This window comes from Lacerta agilis, chromosome 1 (genome assembly GCF_009819535.1).
Source record: "Lacerta agilis isolate rLacAgi1 chromosome 1, rLacAgi1.pri, whole genome shotgun sequence".
Taxonomy (NCBI): domain Eukaryota; kingdom Metazoa; phylum Chordata; class Lepidosauria; order Squamata; family Lacertidae; genus Lacerta; species Lacerta agilis.
The window spans coordinates 73942374-73961700 of NC_046312.1; the positions used below are offsets into that span (position 1 = coordinate 73942374).

A 19327-nucleotide genomic window follows, 5' to 3' on the forward strand; every position below is an offset into this window, starting at 1 on the left:
ATGAGAGGTCCTAGGGTGGCAGCAGAAGAATGTGCCCTTTCTGCGGTGGTTCCCTGGTTGTAGCATGCTCTCCTCAGGGACGCTCACTTGATGCCTTCATTACATTGTTTTAGGCACGAGGCAAAAACAGTCTGCTTCTCCTAGGCCTTTGGCTTATTAAACAAATGATGGCCTTTTAAACTTGGGGGGCACTGTTTTGGTTTGTTACAATGTTATTAATATTTGTGCTTTTATATTGTAAACCACCCTGTGATCCTCGGATGAAGAGCGGTATAAAAATTTAATAAATAATTATAATAATTTATCTAGGGAGCAGTTCTTATAGGTCACCCGGTAACTGTGTAGCCCTTCTGCCAGATACTTTCATACAGGCACTTAAAAGGGGATCCTATAAAAATAAAACCCTGATACAAATAAATTTCTTCCCTCCCCTTAACACTGCCTTAAAATCCTCTCTTCTAAATGGCATTTTTTCTGAAGTTATAATTCTAAGGTTCCAGTACTTTGGCCACCTCATGAGAAGACTCCCTAGAAAAGACCCTGATGTTGGGAAAGATGGAGGGCACAAGGAGAAGGGGACGACAGAGGATGAGATGGTCGGACAGTGTTCTCGAAGCTACTAACATGAGTTTGGCCAAACTGTGAGAGGCAGTGAAGGATAGGCGTGCCTGGCGTGCTCTGGTCCATGGGGTCACGAAGAGTCAGACACGACTGAACGACTGAACAACAACAACAACATAATTCTAACTGTAGTTACAGGTAGGTAGTTGTGTTGGTCTGCCATAGTCAAAACAAAATATAAAATCAAAAAATCCTTCCAGTAGCACCTTGGTGCTACTGGAAGGATTTTTTGATTTTATGTTTTAATTCTAACTGTAGTACAAATGAAATAAAAGAATTTCCCTCTTAGCTAGACTCTCAGAAGTAGGGCTAATAACTTCATAAGGAAACCATGTATGACTAACATTTCACCACTAGGAATAAGAGCACTCCTGCCACTCTGATGGAAATCGTCCAGCCTCACAGCTTTCTCTCAAAACATGACCAACATAAAATCTACTATATATTTCGAAAAGTTATTTGTTTCTTTGTCTGTTTTCTATGCATTTTGATACCTGTTAAGATATTGTAACCAAATTTTGCACAGTGGTCCCTGAGATCAAGGAGCAGGTTTTTGTCTGTGTTTGGTTACAAATAGACACCATTTTGAATAAAGATGGTGGACTGAATATTACAAAACTGCACTGATTTCAACCACCAATTTCAAAACTATGCTGTTTTTTATTTTCTTAGAACTCCCTAGCAACACTGGACTGATCTTGCTGATGAAATGTCTATATCCCATTCCACATCCACCCTACAGACCTCCATCTGTGTCTTTGAGGGCATTTTTAGATGACTGTATTGCAGGGGTTTGAACTAGATTACCATTGGGGTCCTTTCCAACTTAATGATTCTATGGTGATCCACCACTGAGGATGCCAGGGAGAAGTCAGAGGGGGCTCTTCTACCTTGAGGAATTGCACAGAAAGAATAACATACTGCTACTGTACTTTTCCTTGTACTGAAGTACTTTAAAAAGAAAAGAAAAAAAGAAGTCTGACTTCTGGACAACTCCTAAAGATATAGGGATACATGAAATTCATTGTCCAGCATGCCAACACTACTCACCTACACACACACACTTTTCTAAAACACTTGCTGGAGTAGCCACATTTCTAACATACTATTAAAATCTATTGCACTACCATCTTTGTGTAGCGTAGTTTGTGTGTCTGGTATGACACCTGCTGGTGAAGGAGTGGCAATAGCATTTAATTGTTTGGATCTCCCTTCAGTTGTGTATTTTTGGGTTGGAAGCAAAGATTCTCTAATACTAATATCCATAATTGTTGTGATACTTATAAATAATTCCAGTGGGGCAGCCGTGTTAATCACTTGTGTTACTTTTGTGTCACATTAAAGTTTGAGAGGGCACCCATCTAGTCCATCTGCTTGGGGCATAATAAAATGTGGTTGTCTTTAATTTGTCACAATATGTTTATTGTTGCTATAGCTTAGAACACAAGCTTGCAATGTCCATAGAACTCTGGCTGGGGGCACTTTGCAAGCTCACAGCCATTGCTATGATTTATGGCACTAGTAATGGCAAGAATTCTAGTAGTGTCATCATGACAGCCTTGTTCTGAGCTTGAGATATGTAGAAGAGGTCAGCTCCACTACGTGACCTGCTTATTTAACATCCAGTCTGGTTTGCTAGCACAAAGCTTACATGGTGGTTAAACGATATGTCAAGTCTTATCATTTGTTTACAGGGCAGTTATGGGACAGTTAGCATTTAGCCTTACCGGGTGATTTACTTACAGATGGCTCCTCACCTTCTTTACTGCTTCTCTCCCACCCACCCCACCCCCACTTCTTCCCATTTCAATGAGATTGAGACTGCTTGCACATGGTTGCTACTGAACCACTTCAGTAGGAGACCAGTTGCACATGCTTCTTCACATGCTCACCTCTATGAGTGCTCACTCCTATTCTCTCTCTCTCTCTCTGTGTGTGTGTGTGTGTGTGTGTGTTTGGGCATACAGCTGCTTCTGCCTGCTTCAATTAGAGAGGCTGACCAATGTACACCTCTGTTGATGTTGTCTGGCTGAGTCAAAGAGACTGGCCACTGTGACGTCATGCTGATGCAGCATGCTGAAGACTAAGCCATTAGAACTTAGGGCTGTGTGCATACTACTACTATTTCCTTTGCACCGAACATGCTCATGCTGTTGGTTTGGGAAGCAGTGTACATGCAATGTTGGCCACAACCCACATCTAACCTGTTGTTGTTTTTATAAAATACTGATGCAGTATTTGAAGATGTAACCAGAGTCTCTGAAATAAACTTTCCTAGGTGCTTTTGGCAGCTTTCTAGCCAAGTTGAAATGCAAAGCAAAACATAAACCACAACACACTGTGAATCTTCAGTGGGCGTTAGCCTAATGCTTGTGGTGTGAGAGATCTTGTGGGAAATCACAATAAGTCAAGACTATTGGAATTCAGGAAAGAAAGTGTTTCCTCAGCAGAAAGAGATGTGTTGGAGTCCAGTATAACCTAGAAGTTTCATGCAGGTGTGGCAACTTTTGAATATTATTGTACCTCAAGTGTTTCCCATAGCTTAGTGCTACCCTAATAACACATGGCTGTATGTTGGGTTTCTATCATATAGACTGGTTAGATCAGCTTACAGGAGGTTGGTGCTCTGCCTTCCTTAATCTGGACCACAGTACACTACACTAAGAGAACATCTACTTGTAGGGCAAATAACTTCACCAATCTAGCCAGACCACACTTTGCAGTGGAAGATCCCCAGTGTGACTGGCCAAGCTGAACTGTAGGAAGATTTCCTCTCAGGCGAATACCAGTTAATAATATAAGGAAAACATCTACTCGGTGATGTGAATGAAATTATGCTAGGAACAGCTATTAAACAACCTGGTTGTAACTGTGTCCCAAATATCTCCCAGAGGAGGTAGTAATGTGGGGAGGGGAAAACATGAAGATTATGTTCAGTGTGGTGGTGACTCAGACAACATCTTATCCAGAAGGAGTTAGCAGAGTTGCGGTTAAACTGGTCATGCAGAGGTTGCAGAGGTCACCACCACCGCTAAATACCTTTGTCCCACCCATCCCCCGGCTCCATATCAGACCTTTGCCCACATTCAGCATCTTAGCAGCTCCAGTACTGAACTTCTACCCACATTCCACATTATGTTGAGGCTTCTCAGTGTATTTACCTGAATGCAGTGAGATGCCCCTATCCATCCTTTGTGCTGGTCAGTAGAGACAGTAGGGACAGAGGCTCTGGAAGTGGTGCATGAGGCCCCTACACCATTTACTTCCAATGATAAAAACATGCGAGTAGGGGCTACCCTCTTTCATAACTGTATCCGACTCTTACTTTGATACAGTAATGTTCTTTGTTTCTACAGCTCCAGAATGCTACACTTTTACAAGTAGAACCCCCCCCCTTCCTGACTTCCACAATGAATTTCCAGCCAAGTCTTTCACCAACCTTCTTGCAAAGATTTTAACAGTGTGTGTACACATTGTGAATGTTTACACTACTAATTCTTATCTGTCAGGTCTTTGAGAGTGAAAGAGATGAGGATATACAGTAGCTGATCTAGGTAAGGTTGTTGCAACAGAAAGCAAGTCAACTTGGAAACATAGTTTATTTGACAAATATCAACATTGTTCTTTGTCATTCAATTTCCAGTAGCAATTGGAATAAGAAACATGATTACAGGGATGAATCATTTTGTAAAAAAATCCTAAACATCTCATATTACAGGAATAAAAATGGTTATGTGAATGCATGCATGCATGCACGCATGCACACAATTGCACACAACTGCTTGAAGCATTTTTTAAAATGAATAATTCAAATAAAGACAAAACATTTCACCAACATTTTTTGGTTCATGTTTCTATGTTGGGCATTTAGTTTCCACGCAGCTACATTCATCTACATAAAGATATTTGTATTTTATATGCCTCCTTTTGCTGCAAACCAGTTCCACTCTCACTTCATGGTATTTTGTGGCATGGCAACATGTGCATCCATGCTTCATTTTGTGAGTGTCAAAGGAATATCTGAGGGAGAAAGCACAAGTGAAACGTTTTGACTGATGTTCCTCTTTACACGAAAAGCAGCCAGTGATGTCAAGTCAAGAAATAGTTTTCTAGCATTTATTAACTAAGTGCACTGGTCCATGTTTTTGGTTGAGCCCGGCCTTCATCAATATGGTGGCCCCCACATGTTTTGGACAACAGTTCCCATCACCCTGATTGTTGGTCATGCTGACTGGTGGGGATTGTAGTCCAAAATATCTGGAGGGTGAAAGTTGGTTAAGGCCATTATGCTCCACTTTCTTCCCTCCCCACCAGTGTTCCATGCTAAAAACATTGAAGGAAAAAGGATGGAGACTGTGTGGTTTTAAATCTTTGGGAAACTCTGCTTCTACTTCCGCTTCTGTTGTCCCCCCGGATCTGTGCACAATGTTAACTTTCTTTGACTGTGGCTTGTAAGCCACTAGGTGGCTTGTAAAACTCATAAATATTGTCACTATCAGCAGAAAAGGCAGCAGCAAGGTTCCCTAGCAGATATATGCTTCCTTTGCTAATAGAGGGGTGCATGCTGCTTCTCCTGCTGTCCAGCTCTACCAAGACAACAGGAACAAAACAGAAAGAGGAATTGCAGAGTCACACTGAGCTCTTGACAGGTTGCAGCCTGATCTATAAGAAGACACTGGGTATATACCGTACATGTGTCTCTCACAAAGGAGACCCATGTAGATCACAACATTCAGTGCTTTTGTACAGTATGACACTTTGAGTCCTGATTATCAAAAGCTTTCGGCTATATTCAACACCTTTCTGCTTCTGAAATCTTAACCTAGGTCTTGCTCAAGCTGCTTAGATACCATCCAAACTTTGGGGGTCCTACCCCTGTGCACTAAATTAACAGGCTGTTAGAAGAACTTGCTAAAGACCTCTCAGTGCCTATTCTTTTGGTGTAATACCCTTGGAAAATAAGGAACATGTTACCACTACTTTTCACTGGGGGGAAATAACACATTCTTGTTTAATTTATTGGAACATCCAGTCAAGTGATTGTGTCATTATACCAAAAACCAGCCTTTGGAGAATGACCGCTCCCCACATCAAATGTGGGGTGACCTTTGTGTGGTCGCACGCAGCTCCCTGAATTCCTGGGTGACATCTGGTAGTTCGGCTGGCTGTGCCCTCCCCCAGAAGGGATACCTGGGGTCTCCGCCTACCTCAGTTAACCATCCAATCCCGCCTGGGGGAGGCGTTGCCAAGGGATTGGCCAGGTAAGGGGAGGGACTACCCAGCCCACACAATAGAGGGTGTAGCTTACCTGGGAAGCAGCAGTCGGCTCCAGAACTTCTCCCACCCTCCACTCCCTCAATTAACGCTTACTTTGCAGGTTAACCTCTTTTCCACAGGCACACAAGCACGCAGGCGCTGCTATGACAAGGCTGCTGTTGAAGGGCCAAAAAGGAATTTCCCTGCATTGGCAGGTTTCGCCTTTCCCATAGCAATTCATCACAACTTTGGCGGTTTCAGGCCTTGGGCGGAATCCTTTAGTCATCTTCCTAAATGGGGGCGTGGGGCGGTGACTCCATGCCCCCAGAGCGGCGGTGATAACAGGGTTCCCTGTTAAAGGGGTATTGGGGGGAGGCATTGGCCATACGCCGAGAGGTTGTCATTGCTCTCCCCCACCAGTAACGGCAAAACAGGGGGCTGGCTCTCTGCTTGAACATATGTTCTCCAGAGCCAGTCCAATCCCCACACATTCTGGATAACCCTGACATTTCCCAGATCCCCAGCTGGGGGCTGGGAAGGATAAACGCCCACTGCCTGAGCCAAGGTCTCCCTACATCTGAATCTTAATAAAGTTGTGGCCAATTTTAATCCCATAGCACGTTGTCTTATGTCATTATTCTGCTCGGGGGTCACCTTGGGTTTGGGGGACTCCGTCTGTCCATGCAATAATTTGACAGCCATTTAATTTGTATCATCCTGGACTCATGGAAACATGCCAGACAGGCTGACCCATAGAGACCTTATGCACATACAAAAGCAGTTGTGCCATTGGCTCACCTTATTTTTTCATAATTCTTGCAGTAAAATGATAAAATGTTGAAGTTTCTGCATGTGTAGTGAAGCAATCATATGGTAACAACATAACTGTGTGTGCAAAGTGGGCAAATATGAAACTCGCCTACTTGTTACAAGTCCAGGGTGACTTAATAGTGTAACTATTATTTGCTATTTTACAGAGGGTGGCAGTGGCAAAAACTGAGGTACATTCGTGCTCCAGGCTCATTTCCAGAAAATGGTGAACAAAGAGGCACAAAGAGTGAATGCTGTGTCTGTGTTGTGCTGTAGAAGTCAATTTGACTGAGACAGGTGGAGCAATCTTTTACTTACACAGAGTAGGTGTTGCAGGATCCTCCACAGGAAGGAACGTTGATAGGCCTGGCTGATTTACAATTCTTATAAACAATGAATTGCCTCTTCAGGTTAATTGTACAATTATGTGACAAGGGGGTACCTGAAAATGAAAGGGAATCAAAAATCTTCAAATAACTTTACCTGATTGGAACTTAAACTGTCAGGAACGAGTAGCTTTGAATTTAAAACTGCTTTTAAGTTGTAGCTGCTCATTCCACACACACACACCCTAATATATGCATTTCTGTAGACATTGGTTGCAGGGCTACATTGTAAAATTCAAATAAGTGTGCATTTCAAAGGATGATTCTGTTTTGGTTCTCATATTGTTATGGAAAGTGCAATTTTGATAGATTCAGCTTTAAACGCAAACTGAATCAAATATTTTCCCCCACCCTAGATTTAACAGGCCCCTTTGAAGAACTTTAGATAGCTCTTCTTTTTGCTCTAATGCTATTGTTATTAATCAGCTGACATCACAGAAAACAGATTAGAGAAATGGATTTTTACTGGCATTCCATTGTGGTTTTGTGGTTTGGTTTTGTGTTATTGTCAAGGGGATGTCAGGAGACTGCAGGTTCTTCCACAAGTCAAGAAAAGGACTTGAGATGTGAAATGCAAATAGCTTTTATTCACAAAAGTAAAAGCACAACCAAGTTCATCTAGGCTACTCTCCCCTAGTTGAAGACATTGCTGGAACTGGCATCTGGGGGCCCCTTCCCTCACTGGACTCCTCTCAAGCAGCCATAGACTGCAGCAAGGGAGAGGGATTCCCCTCTGGGCCTCTCTGGCCCGTTGCTCAGCAATGGGAAGGGCTCTTCATGATCTGGGTGTCAGTGGAGGAGGAGAGCTAGCTGGAACAGGACTGCTAAGGAACAGAGGCAGTATCTGGCTCCTCTCTGTCAGTCTGAGCTCACAGTGCCCAGCCCTGTCCTGGAATGGCCTTCTTCTTCTGACTCTCCATGTTCACTCAAACCTCCTGCTTCTATCACCTCCCAGCTTGCCCCTTCTGCAGACTGGTCCTCCATGTCCCACCACCAATGTCCTGGGCCCAAGTCTCCTTCCTCTGTGTCATCCCTGGGGGGATCTTGGAAGGGCAGCACCCCGCCCCCCCAACTCTTCCTCATCCAGCCAGTTCCTGACAGTTATGTGCAGTGCTCTTTTTTCTTAAAAAATGTTTAGGGGTACTCTCATTTTGACTCAAGAAAATCACATTTTTATAGTTCAAATGGGAAAAATAAATACAGCAAATGGACAAAAGTACAAAGGTTCACAGAATGTTTAGGGGTATGTGTACCCCTGTGTACCCTCAGGGAAACAGCACTGGTTATGTGCAAACTGGGATGTTATAAAAAGCTCTTTCGCTTTCATTCATGAACGGTTGTAAAGAACACACTCACATATCTCACAGCATCCATCAGCAGCAGTTTGAATAGTTGCCTATTTTGAAAAGAAACATGAGAATATGTCACATTATAATATTAGTGCTTCACACCTTAATATTTCTTTTTTTTTGCATGTCACTCTTTTTCCTCCTTTATGTACAGATTATATAACTTTGAATCCATCCATTTTGCGCCTGTTTTGTTCCTTCCTGCTCCTCACAGCTAACTCTGGAGGGCTAACCAGCGATGATGGTTTATTTCACTTGCAACCAATCATAATCTGAAGTCAATATTCAGGAATATGCAGCTGTCCCATACAGGGATTGAACCTGCAGTCTTGGCGTTATGAGCACCATGCTCTAACCGACTGAGCTATTTGAGCTGACTGAGCTATCTGTTAGTGATTTAGTGACATAGATCCCCAAACGCAATTCAGCCAGTTTCCTTCCATCTGGCTCTGGAAGCCAAATGGGTTTTCCACAAGGGGTTAATAGTAGGAAATGTGAGTTGAACTGGTAAAAGCAAGCACTGCTATAATAATACTCACTGGGACACAATTTGATCGATCGAACACTGGGCAGGATATTATTGTGGTACTCAGTATAAATTGATCTGATACCCTGGTGCATAGATACTGAGTACAGTTATCCTGTGGATCCTTGTAGGTCTTCCCAACCTGTAGTAGAAAATAATATCCAGAAATAGGTGCTATTGAGCAAAAGAGCTGATATCCATCTAGATTTTCCTACATTTTATTTTGTAAAAGCCCCTCACACAAGTGTTAGTTACATGAATGGTGAAATGACTACTTTGACTTGATGCTGGTGGACTACAGAATTAGAATAGGAAGTTATGTTTTAACCACGGTATGCACTGGTGGTTTCTCTCCTGGTCTGAAGATCAGGAAGGTCAGTTCCCTCCTTTCCCACAGACCTCCTGGGTGAACTTATGTCAGCTGCAGATCTTTCTTCCTTAGTACCTGTCCTATCTGTATGAAAAGTTGATTTCTTTCATAACTGCATTTTGGAATATATAGAAATATCTCACTATTGCTAAATTCAAATTTCATGAAGGCATTATACTCTATTGTTACAAATGAAGCATTATCAGCTTTCAAAGAGAAGTCTCCTTAAAATGGTGTTGTTGAGCTAACTGAGTAATATGGTCACAGCAAAGCAATTACTCATAAAGGAGGTAAACACATACCTCAATAGCTACTATCCCAGGTGAAAGCTTTGTCACACATGCTGTCTGCACACATTCACCACAGCATTTTCCTTCTTTCTGGATATAGTGGAACCCCTGAGGATGAAAAGATGCTTATGAAAAGGATGGAATGAGCTGTCAATTTCAATTCCCCCAGTTTCTTGTTTTTTCAGTCTTAAATTCAATGGTCCACATTTTGCATTTTAAAGAAGATCTTCATGAAAATTCACCAGCATTTCTCCTTATAAACACATTTTTCTATGCAGTTTTGACTAAAGTTCACATTTTTGCAACCAATTTTTAGATTTTGGGCAACCCCTACTTCAGATTCTGATGGACTTCCCAGTTTGGGGTGGAATCTGGACTTTTGACTGGAAGCCCAGAAACTACTTTAATCCATAGATTTGTCCCTCAGGCTTTCTATTCTATCTAGCTCAAGAAATATCTAGCATTTTCATTAACTAGCTGGTGTTAATGGTAGGCATCACAGCTCTCCCCTAAGTTTCCATTCTGGTGTTATTTTACTTAACCCCCATCTTTTGGAACCACCATGTATTAGTCTGATACATGCAGTGATGGATCATCTTCAAGGTGCTTTGCCCATAATGTACATAAGATCCATCAGATCTTCTGCTTTTCTCTCTATGGAAAAGCAACCTTTTATGGAAGCTTTCTCCCAGTGCTTCTATCTGGAATTGTTGTTGTTGTTGTTGTTGTTGTTGTTGTTGTTAACTACTGTAGTAGGGAAGCCATTTTCCAACCAGCTGCTGTTCACTACATTTGTCTAACCACAACAACAATGGCAAGGTAAACTGAGTCAGCAACAGAGAAGTTAGTCATCAATGTGTCTACCTACCTGTTGACATTCAGTAGAACAATTAATTGGAGTGCACTTAATTTTATTGGTTTGGGTTTTAGGATCCTGTGTTACACTGCAGAAGCATTCATCACAAGAGTCTGAAGGTACCACTGATCCAGGCTTAAATGAGAGATGGTAAAGCAGAAGGGGAAGAATCTGGTAAGTAAATCCAGCATATTAACACAGAAATGCTATTATGCAACATGGGATTAGTGAAAAGGTGTATTTAAGTCATACTCAAACTAGACCCATTGAAATCAATGGACTTTAGTTCTAAATCCAGTGTTTTCAATGGGTTTATTCAGAATAGCTGGATACATCTCAAAGACTAACAGCTAGCATTAAAATAATTATTAGATTTTCAAGGTCAAAGAAGACACTACATTAAATTTCAAATTTCATTTGCATATTTTAAATAGCAGCCATCAAAGTAAATAGCCCATTGAGGGCACTAAAGAGCCCGCCCTTTAGGTTAAAAAGTTCTCCCACCACTGAGCTAAAGGAATGTCGTAGCAGTGAATTAAAGCAAGCAGCAGACCTTACCTGATACTCAATTCCTTTAGACACACAAACATTTTTTGGTTCTGTAAGTAAAAGAAAAATAATGCTCAGAAACGTTGAGATTTTATTGACTTCTCTCCTATGAGTTTCCTGGTTTCTTTTCTCATTTTTCTGCTATATTAGTTGTAGACAGTGGCAGAGCTTCATGCTCTGGCACCGGGAGGCGGAGAGCAGGCTGGGGCAGGGCTGGCGTGCGTCCTGGGGGTGGGGTGCCTAGCGCAGGCGGGGGAGCAGCTGCGATGGCACCCTGCTGGGATCGTGCTGCCGGGGTCGCTGCTCTTCCCCCGCACTCATCTTCCTCCGCCAGTGGTTGTAGAGAAGAATCAATCACAAATTAGTAACAAATCATTTTGAACCAGATAGTGAAAATACACATACTATCCCCTGCTAAATGTGTTTTTAGCATTTTGTGACTAAGGCTGCACACATACACAGACAGCATGTTATTCTAGAATCAATGGAGAGCGAGCACATGTTTTTTCTACATGGTCAACACTCAGTCTAGATCTATTGCATATATTTTGTCCCAGAAGAGTGCTTCTTCGGAAACTAGTTTCATTCCAAAAATAAAAGCTCATTGCAGATTGATTCTGCATTTCCCCATAGGGTGCCCATTTGAAAACAGGTGTAGGTGTAGGTATCTACACCTGCCTAATAATGAGGGGGGTGGGTGTATACCACGATCCCTTTTCATTTACCCAGGGTATGTAGAGGTAGAAAAAGCCACTCAAGGGGAGGGTTTTCAAACACATACTAAGTAACAACACCTACCTCCTTGGATGGCATTGTGTAAAATCAATCTAGATTTAAAGCAGCATGTACAGGATGAGCATGAATGATTCCAGATTGGGGTGTGTGTGAACCTTTATTTTCCTGATACACATAAGTTAGTTTGCATGTTGGTTAACTGTGCTTCCACTCCCAAAATGACATGTATGTGAATTTAGTACTTACTACAGACATGAATGGGACAACAGGCACCATCAGAAGTGGTTGCTACAATTTGGAAGCCTGGATTGCATATCTGTTTGGTCAGAGGACACGACTTTTCATTACATTCTGTGAATGAAGAAACAGAAAGGCGTTCACGTTTTCTTGCATTTCGATAATGTTGTAGGTAGAGAAACCTTCTATTCTTCATGGGCTGGCAACAATCTACTACTGCTTTTTAAAATAGCATTTACCTATAACCTTTATACCCCACCCCTCAAGCTCAAGGTGGCATACATGGTTCTTTCTCTACACAACCCTGTTAGATGGGCAAGGCTGAGAATGACTGATACATGAATTTCATGGCTGAGTGGGGAATTGAACCCAGGTCTCCCAAGTCCTTGTCTAGCACTCTAACCACTGCACCACACTAGCTGGTGTTGATGAATATTTTTTAACAAAATGTTCTGGGTTACTTATGCAGAACTGGTGCAGTGAGGACAGCATGCATTGTCTGTACGTTATTCCAGAAAAACATACAGTCTTTGTTCTGCATTAGTAAATGCATCTCTAAAACTTACTGAGGTAAATAAGAGAACAAGAAGAACATACATTTAAAGAAGATTGGGAAATGTTTATTGTGAATATATGGGGGGGGAGAAATTATGTGCACTTGAAAATGCAGGCAGCATTAAGATAAATTCAACAGTGTAAATTAGTTTTGATGGATGTAATAATGGAATACTGAATGGTTTAGTTTATGTAAAATATGCAGGGATTTATGGTACACAAAATGAACCATGGAAAGAGAAGAAGGGAAGTTATTGATATTGTAAGGATGTTTAAATGATTATTTAAAACTGTAAAACAGAAAATCTAATAAAAATTCTATCTATCTATCTATCTTACTGAAGTACTTGCTTACCACACACTATCTCTGTGCAGCAGGGATCTTCTGGCTGTATCCGCACTATAGGTACAAATCCTTCCCTTGTGCAAGTGATTGGTGGAGATCTTGCACAAATGTGGGGGGAACAAGAAATATCCAGTGTGTCCTTGCTACAGGTACAGACCTGACAATCTTTTTCCCACCGCTCTCCTGGCTGTATAATAAATGTTCAAAAAAAAAGAAAAAATGTTGACCAGAGTAATTAATCATTCTGGGGCTGAGTTTCTGCTAGAGTTTTTGATGGGGAAAGACCACAGCTCAGTGGCAGGGTACATGCTTTGGTAAGACTGGGATGGACTCCTGTCTGAAATCTTGGAGAGCCAATGCCAGCTAGCATTGACAGTTCTGAGCTAGATAGACCTGCGGGAAAGCGTGTCCACTGTAGGGTTGTTTTGAAACTACTCCTAGTGTTTTCGTACACTTTCCTTCCTCAAACAAAGACACAGTGGATTGAATCCAGCACAGTCACTGAATGAGTGGAACAACTTCCACTTGTGCAATGCAACTTCCTCTCCTTCTCCTCCCCTGTACACCTCTGCCTTAATCTGCTCTAAAGGTTTGAGCAGATATGGAGGGAGTGCAGAAGCATACACAGGGGCAGGAGAGAAAAGGGAAGTTCTGTTGCACTTGTGCAGTAACTTCACCCAGTGGTTTCTCAACCCACCGTTACAGAGGAAACTTTTCTCATTCTTCTATGGATAAGTTAAATCCATAGAATAATAATATGAAACCATGACATGTGAGTTAATATGAAACCATGACATGTGAGTTCCCAACCTTCTATAGAATGTGCATGACAAATAAACTCTTGCACTATATTGGCTAACCATAATAAACACAGAATGCTGTGATAGTTTGTCATACAATTGCATTGGTTCTTGCATTGCATTTGCTGTGTGCCAGTGTTCAGCAATTTTAGGCAGTATTAGCTTGTTGGCAGAGTGCAAAATATTATTCTGGCTGTATATCAGCTGTAGAACCCATCATTTGCATTCCTCCTTACCTGTCTCAATAGTCCATCAGTTCCTGTGCAGCCTACAAATTAAGACAGTTGGAATATGAGGCAGACCATTTCAGAAAAGAAGTTAACAACACGGAAGACACATTCATATACAAATCAGGACCCCAAAAGGGTGTATGTCATATGAAAAAGCATGAGAGAGCCATGGCCAAAAGAGCATTGTTCACATTTCTACATTGTGACATTTTCCTACTTGCTCTGTCATCATGCAAGGATTGTTCTAAGGGGGCATTTTATCCAAACTAATATAGCTAACTTCCTTTCCCAGTTTTCCTTTCCATAGTGCTGGCTTCATTGCTTCCTGATCCTTTCCAGGTTCCACTAATCCAGCATGCAACCTACATGCTGCACAGGCAGCTGGTGTGGGTGGGCAGTCTCATATGGGCATCTTGGGCCAACTGTATTCCCAATTTCCCCCAATTTCCTTACCACAGACAGAAACACAGATACTATCATGGTGATTCAATTGGATCATTCCATCCGGACAGAAACACCCTTCAACAAGGATTCCTGGAATGTCACCTTCTGCTGGATTTGCACCAACTGCATTTTTTCTGTAGGATTGTGTTAACAGGATAAAGGAAAGGTCACCGAGCAATCAATTATTCAGTTATTCACACACACACACACACGCACAAACACACACACACACAAACACACACACACCATTTGATAAAGATCTGTTCTCATTTAAGAAATTACTCACCCACTGTTGCAAGTGAGCCTTTCCATTCTTCCACATGGATTATAGATTTGATCCCGAGAGCATCTGAGTTCTGTGAAATGTTGACAAATTTCATTTGTAATGCATCTTCATTCTAAAAAGCTAGAACAAATTCTAGGAAGCAATGCCACTGAAAATATTCATGCAGATTGAGTGGGGTAGTTTCATTCACATATATTTTGATGGATGCAGGGTTGTCCTGCTGCGCTGTGTTTTTTTTTGGGGGGGGGGATTCTTTGTGTACTAGCCATAATCTTGTAAGGATGAGCATATGAACATGGCAGTGGCAAACAACACTTGTCACTACTTGGTAAGGATGAACACATTGATCTGCTTCAGGTCCATGTCGATTGTGCATTTGTTCATTCATAGATCCAATCTGTCCACAATAATCTGCATTATTATTATTATTATTATTATTATTATTATTATTATTATTATTATTAAAAATGCACAAATGTTCTTATTTAAATATGTATTTTATCTCAATGATGCAGTGCACACACACAATTTGAATGGCAATGCCCATCAATTTTGGGGGAGCCTGGCCTCCTCAAATATTTTATTGGGGGGCAAAGACCCCACGCCCCCTAGGAGTTGGCTCCTCTGCCTATGCCTCTGCACAGGGGATGAGGAAAGGGAGCAGAGGATCCACCAATACAACAGTTGATGGTATAGTACTGAGGATCCAATTTTCTCTGTAGAAGTGAGAGAGACTCAATCTTCTAAATCTCACTGCAACTCAAAGAGGGTAGGCTGTTGTGGCTGTTGTTGTGATGCAGAAGTCAAAGGTCATCGCTGGGTTAACTCAAGGCACTGAACCTCAACAGCTGGCTAATAATGTCAATCACTGGTGCTACCCTGCAAAAATTTGTTGTATCCACAAAACTAGTACATTAGGAAGAAGCCTAGCCCAGCCTAGCTTTCTCTATTTGGTTATTTATTTATTTTTTGAGTGTGACCATTCAGTCACGCAGCCTTCTGTCTAAAATGGTATAGCCCTCATTGCAGTCTCTCTCCACTTCAAAAGATAATCTGTTTCATATTCTAATCCTTACAGGTTTTCTGAGTTGGTGGTTTTCTACATCTAATGATTTATATCATGTTCAGTTGGACACAGATTTATAGGGATGAAATGCCCTAAACTAGAAGACTGCTATTTGGACCTTCTTTTCAAACTAACATTATGCTTTGGGAATTCAGATCTCAGTGTTCCTGAGAGGGGCTTATTTTAGGCTCGTAGAGCCAGCAGATAACAGATCAAGAACATGCCAGCTGATAAAAAAGGAATAAACTCAACAACCCTCTCCTGGGATGTCATTCAGCTCACCACACTTCCTGTTGGCTTTCCTTCTCCAGTCTACACAGATCCCATGGTACCCACACAAGGCTGCATAGGCCTGGAGACTTCCACATTCCATGTTCTGCTTTGATGAAGAGCAGCCATCCACAACACAGGCATCATAGTACGGTCGTGGTGGAACAGCATTGTGACATTCTGTAAAGCTCCTTGTTTAATTTTTAAAAATGAAGGTTTTTTTACAGTGTGAAGTAATGTGTTCCAAATAAGAGAGAGAGAAAATAATTAAGGATGGAGATCTATTATTATTCTAAATTTGCTGACTGTAAGACTTACTTAAGAGAACAACTATGGATTGTGCCCAATACTAGACAAACTGGACTCACTGAAACTAGTGGATTTGGTCAACTCAGCTTTGTAAATTTCTGAGTCTACCATGAGTAACACTTACTTGAATACTACCATACCTTATACTAATAATCCAGCATAAAATACATGTCTATTATAATTACAGCAAACCGTGCTTTGCATCATTACAAACACACACTCACTTAGAGCTGGTGGTTAACCTTCCTTAGCTAGTTTTTTATACAGCAATTTAATGGAGTTTACATGGGTATTTATACTTCAAAATTAAACTTGAAAACATGCATACCTTTTTTTTTAATTTTTCAGCAAACTTAAAAGCAACAACCAAATGTAATTGCCTCAACACTTGGGTGTCCATCTTAAGATGGCTACCCTGGGAATAGTAAATGTTGCTGGGCAGGATTTAAGTGATCAAAATAAATCAATCAAGAGGAAGCTCAGTTTATGTAACATTCATTAAATGTAACATTCATTAAAAGTGTGCTTTACCAGATAAGTTTACATAGGGGAGGGACTACACAGGCGGCCATTTTGGATGGTGACATTTGAGTCTGAAAAGGTGTCAAATGTTGCCCTGCATCACAATGTCTAGTGATGAGGTCCATCACTTTCCAGTCCATTGCCATTTCTGTGAAAGAATCTGCAATCTTGCCATTCCTTTTCAATGCATCATCTGTCTTTTTGTTGGTGCATGTACCTGGTCAAGATAAGAAGGTCACTTCAAGCAAAGGCTAGGAAGGTATGAGCATCTGTAAACGGTCTAGTACAAAGGAAAGTAGCAATTGCTTACCCATTGAGTTTGTGGAAATAAACATTGCTTGGCCCCCACCCTCCCAGCCAATGCAAATAGCAATAGGGTGGAAAGGCATGGCAGTGGGTTGGAACAAGTAATGTGAGCCTGATAACCAAGGGACAAGAAGGCGAAAGACACGGAGGGAGTACTAAATTTCACATACTGATTTAAAGTAAACTAGAGGGCCTCTTCTTTTGATGCTCTGGATATTCTCCTCTGCATATATAACCAAGAGGAAAGAAGAAATAAAAAAGCATGGAGAAGTCCAAACATATGGACTTCTACATATAAAAAATTGATGAACCTATACAAAGCTGCCTTATGGACAGAGCATGGGGGGCTGAAGGGACCTCGGCTCCTAAGAGTTGGCTCCTATGTATGGAACTCTGTTTCTTTCTCTCTCCTCTGTCTCTCTCCAGTACCAACAAATATTTAAAATCAAAAGTAATGACTGAAATAAAAGGCTATAAACATAAATCAGGTGGGTTCACTCTTTAGTTGTAGCCAATACTTACCACATAGCCCTTCAGTATTGTTATAAAAAGTGCTGAAAGGCATGTTTACTTGAAAAGCAAGGCGAGTATAGGTGACATAAAGGCCCATTTCAGGTATTTTCACCACAACGTAGTGTCCAGAGTTGGTGATGCCAATGCCATCTTTTGAAAAACTCGATGTGATTTCTTTATTGTTATATAGAACCTTAAGAAGTAATTGATTGGAAGAATCAGAGCAGGTCAAACATAGTATGTGAAATAGCCTTCCTAGGAAGAGCTATATTACCTTTCCAGCTGATGGAAAAGGACACACACATATATGAGATGCTTAGCACTATGTATATCTACAATAGCACTAATCTACCCACAGGATCACTATATCTCAGCTCTGTGTAATAGAAAATAGGTTGCCCTCCCGCCACCGTGTGCAGTTTGCTACTTCTTTGTTTTTTTTTAAGAGAGGTGGTTTTTGTGCTCTAACTCTGGTGAAGGGAACATGGCTTTAAAATGCTACTATGCTACTTCATAAACTGAAGTAGTATTACTGGGGTTGGGACAGGGAATCTTTGTTTGATACGTGGTCATATAATGTTATGTTTACACACAGAGAATCTGATCAATGTTTTACCAGGTTTCTTTCCTCTCCATTTTCAATTCCTCGTGTCAAAATGACTGTAGAGTGGTTGTAAAATATGAAAAGGCTCATAGAGCATAAAGCTCTCTCTGTGGCAGTGCAATAGTGATTGTCCAAGTAGATCCAGAAATTCTGAGAGCCAGGTATGATTGGTTTCATAAGCAGATAGGTGCAATTCCCATGGAAATTGTAATAGGATCCATCGAATGTTACATAGTGTTGATTTCCCCATCCATTGCAAGCACCTAAAAGGAGCAAACACATACAATTAGAATGAGAAGGCCACAGGCTCACAGAGGTAAACCAAACAGCTGTTAAATCCACCTGTCAAACCCTCCATTCTTGTTGGGGACCATCCATTCATTAGCCTACCACACATATATCAACACATAAAATCAGAGTGACAAGAACAAAAGCCTCAAATTCTACTATAACAAGGAGCCTGAAGAGCACAGCTCCAGAAGGATCAAGGAAATGTAGCAGCTGGGCCTACTGTGGACATCATGGATGCAGTAAATGTGGACCCTTGTTCTTCACCCAGCACTTTCTCCCACAGCTGGATGGATGGTGTTCAACAATTGCAGATAAGTTTGTGTCACAATAATGGGATGGGCTGTGGCTCAGTGCATGCAAAAGGTCCCAGGTTCAATCTCTTGACATATGCTAGAGTTGGGGAAAGACTCCATCCGGAAACTTGGAGAGCTGTTGCAGTCAGCACAGACAGTACTGAACTAGATGCTCCAATGATTAGACTTGGCAGAAGGCAGCTTTTGATATCGCTAATGTTTCATTGGGCTTGTTGTGATATTATTTTAGGCTGCATTTTGCTCTTGTGTGAATCTTCCCAGTGCCTACAACTGCATGCACAATGTAACATGGGAGCTCAGCTGGGGCAGCTTCTGTGATCTCCATTCTGGACAGCCAGAAGATCACAGAAGTTAAAGGGGCACTGTGAAGCTTGTGTGCTCTGTATGTATGAGAGAAATGTTAATCTTACACTAATTTATAATTGAATGGAGCACATGACGTCCCAGATTTTTGCTTTTGCTTTGGAACAGTGGAATGTAGCACCT

At 41.4% G+C, this 19327-nt stretch overlaps 1 protein-coding gene across 1 annotated transcript in view; it reads right to left on the reverse strand.

Annotated features, from left to right (window-relative positions):
* Positions 1-4374: 4374 nt before the first annotated feature.
* Positions 4375-19327, reverse strand: part of LOC117039673 (mucin-5B-like) — a 45607-nt gene continuing 30654 nt past the window's right edge. Inside the window, exons 31-46 of the mRNA XM_033137263.1 lie at positions 18249-18499; positions 17642-17825; positions 16823-17030; positions 15995-16173; positions 14647-14716; positions 14370-14494; positions 13923-13954; positions 12896-13073; positions 11995-12099; positions 11023-11063; positions 10477-10599; positions 9621-9716; positions 8962-9090; positions 8430-8469; positions 7006-7129; positions 4375-4641 (exon numbers count right to left, since the gene is read on the reverse strand). Coding sequence (XP_032993154.1) covers positions 4476-4641; positions 7006-7129; positions 8430-8469; positions 8962-9090; positions 9621-9716; positions 10477-10599; positions 11023-11063; positions 11995-12099; positions 12896-13073; positions 13923-13954; positions 14370-14494; positions 14647-14716; positions 15995-16173; positions 16823-17030; positions 17642-17825; positions 18249-18499 — 2051 coding nt within the window. The 3' untranslated portion in view covers positions 4375-4475. The remainder of the gene's footprint in view (positions 4642-7005; positions 7130-8429; positions 8470-8961; positions 9091-9620; positions 9717-10476; positions 10600-11022; positions 11064-11994; positions 12100-12895; positions 13074-13922; positions 13955-14369; positions 14495-14646; positions 14717-15994; positions 16174-16822; positions 17031-17641; positions 17826-18248; positions 18500-19327) is intronic.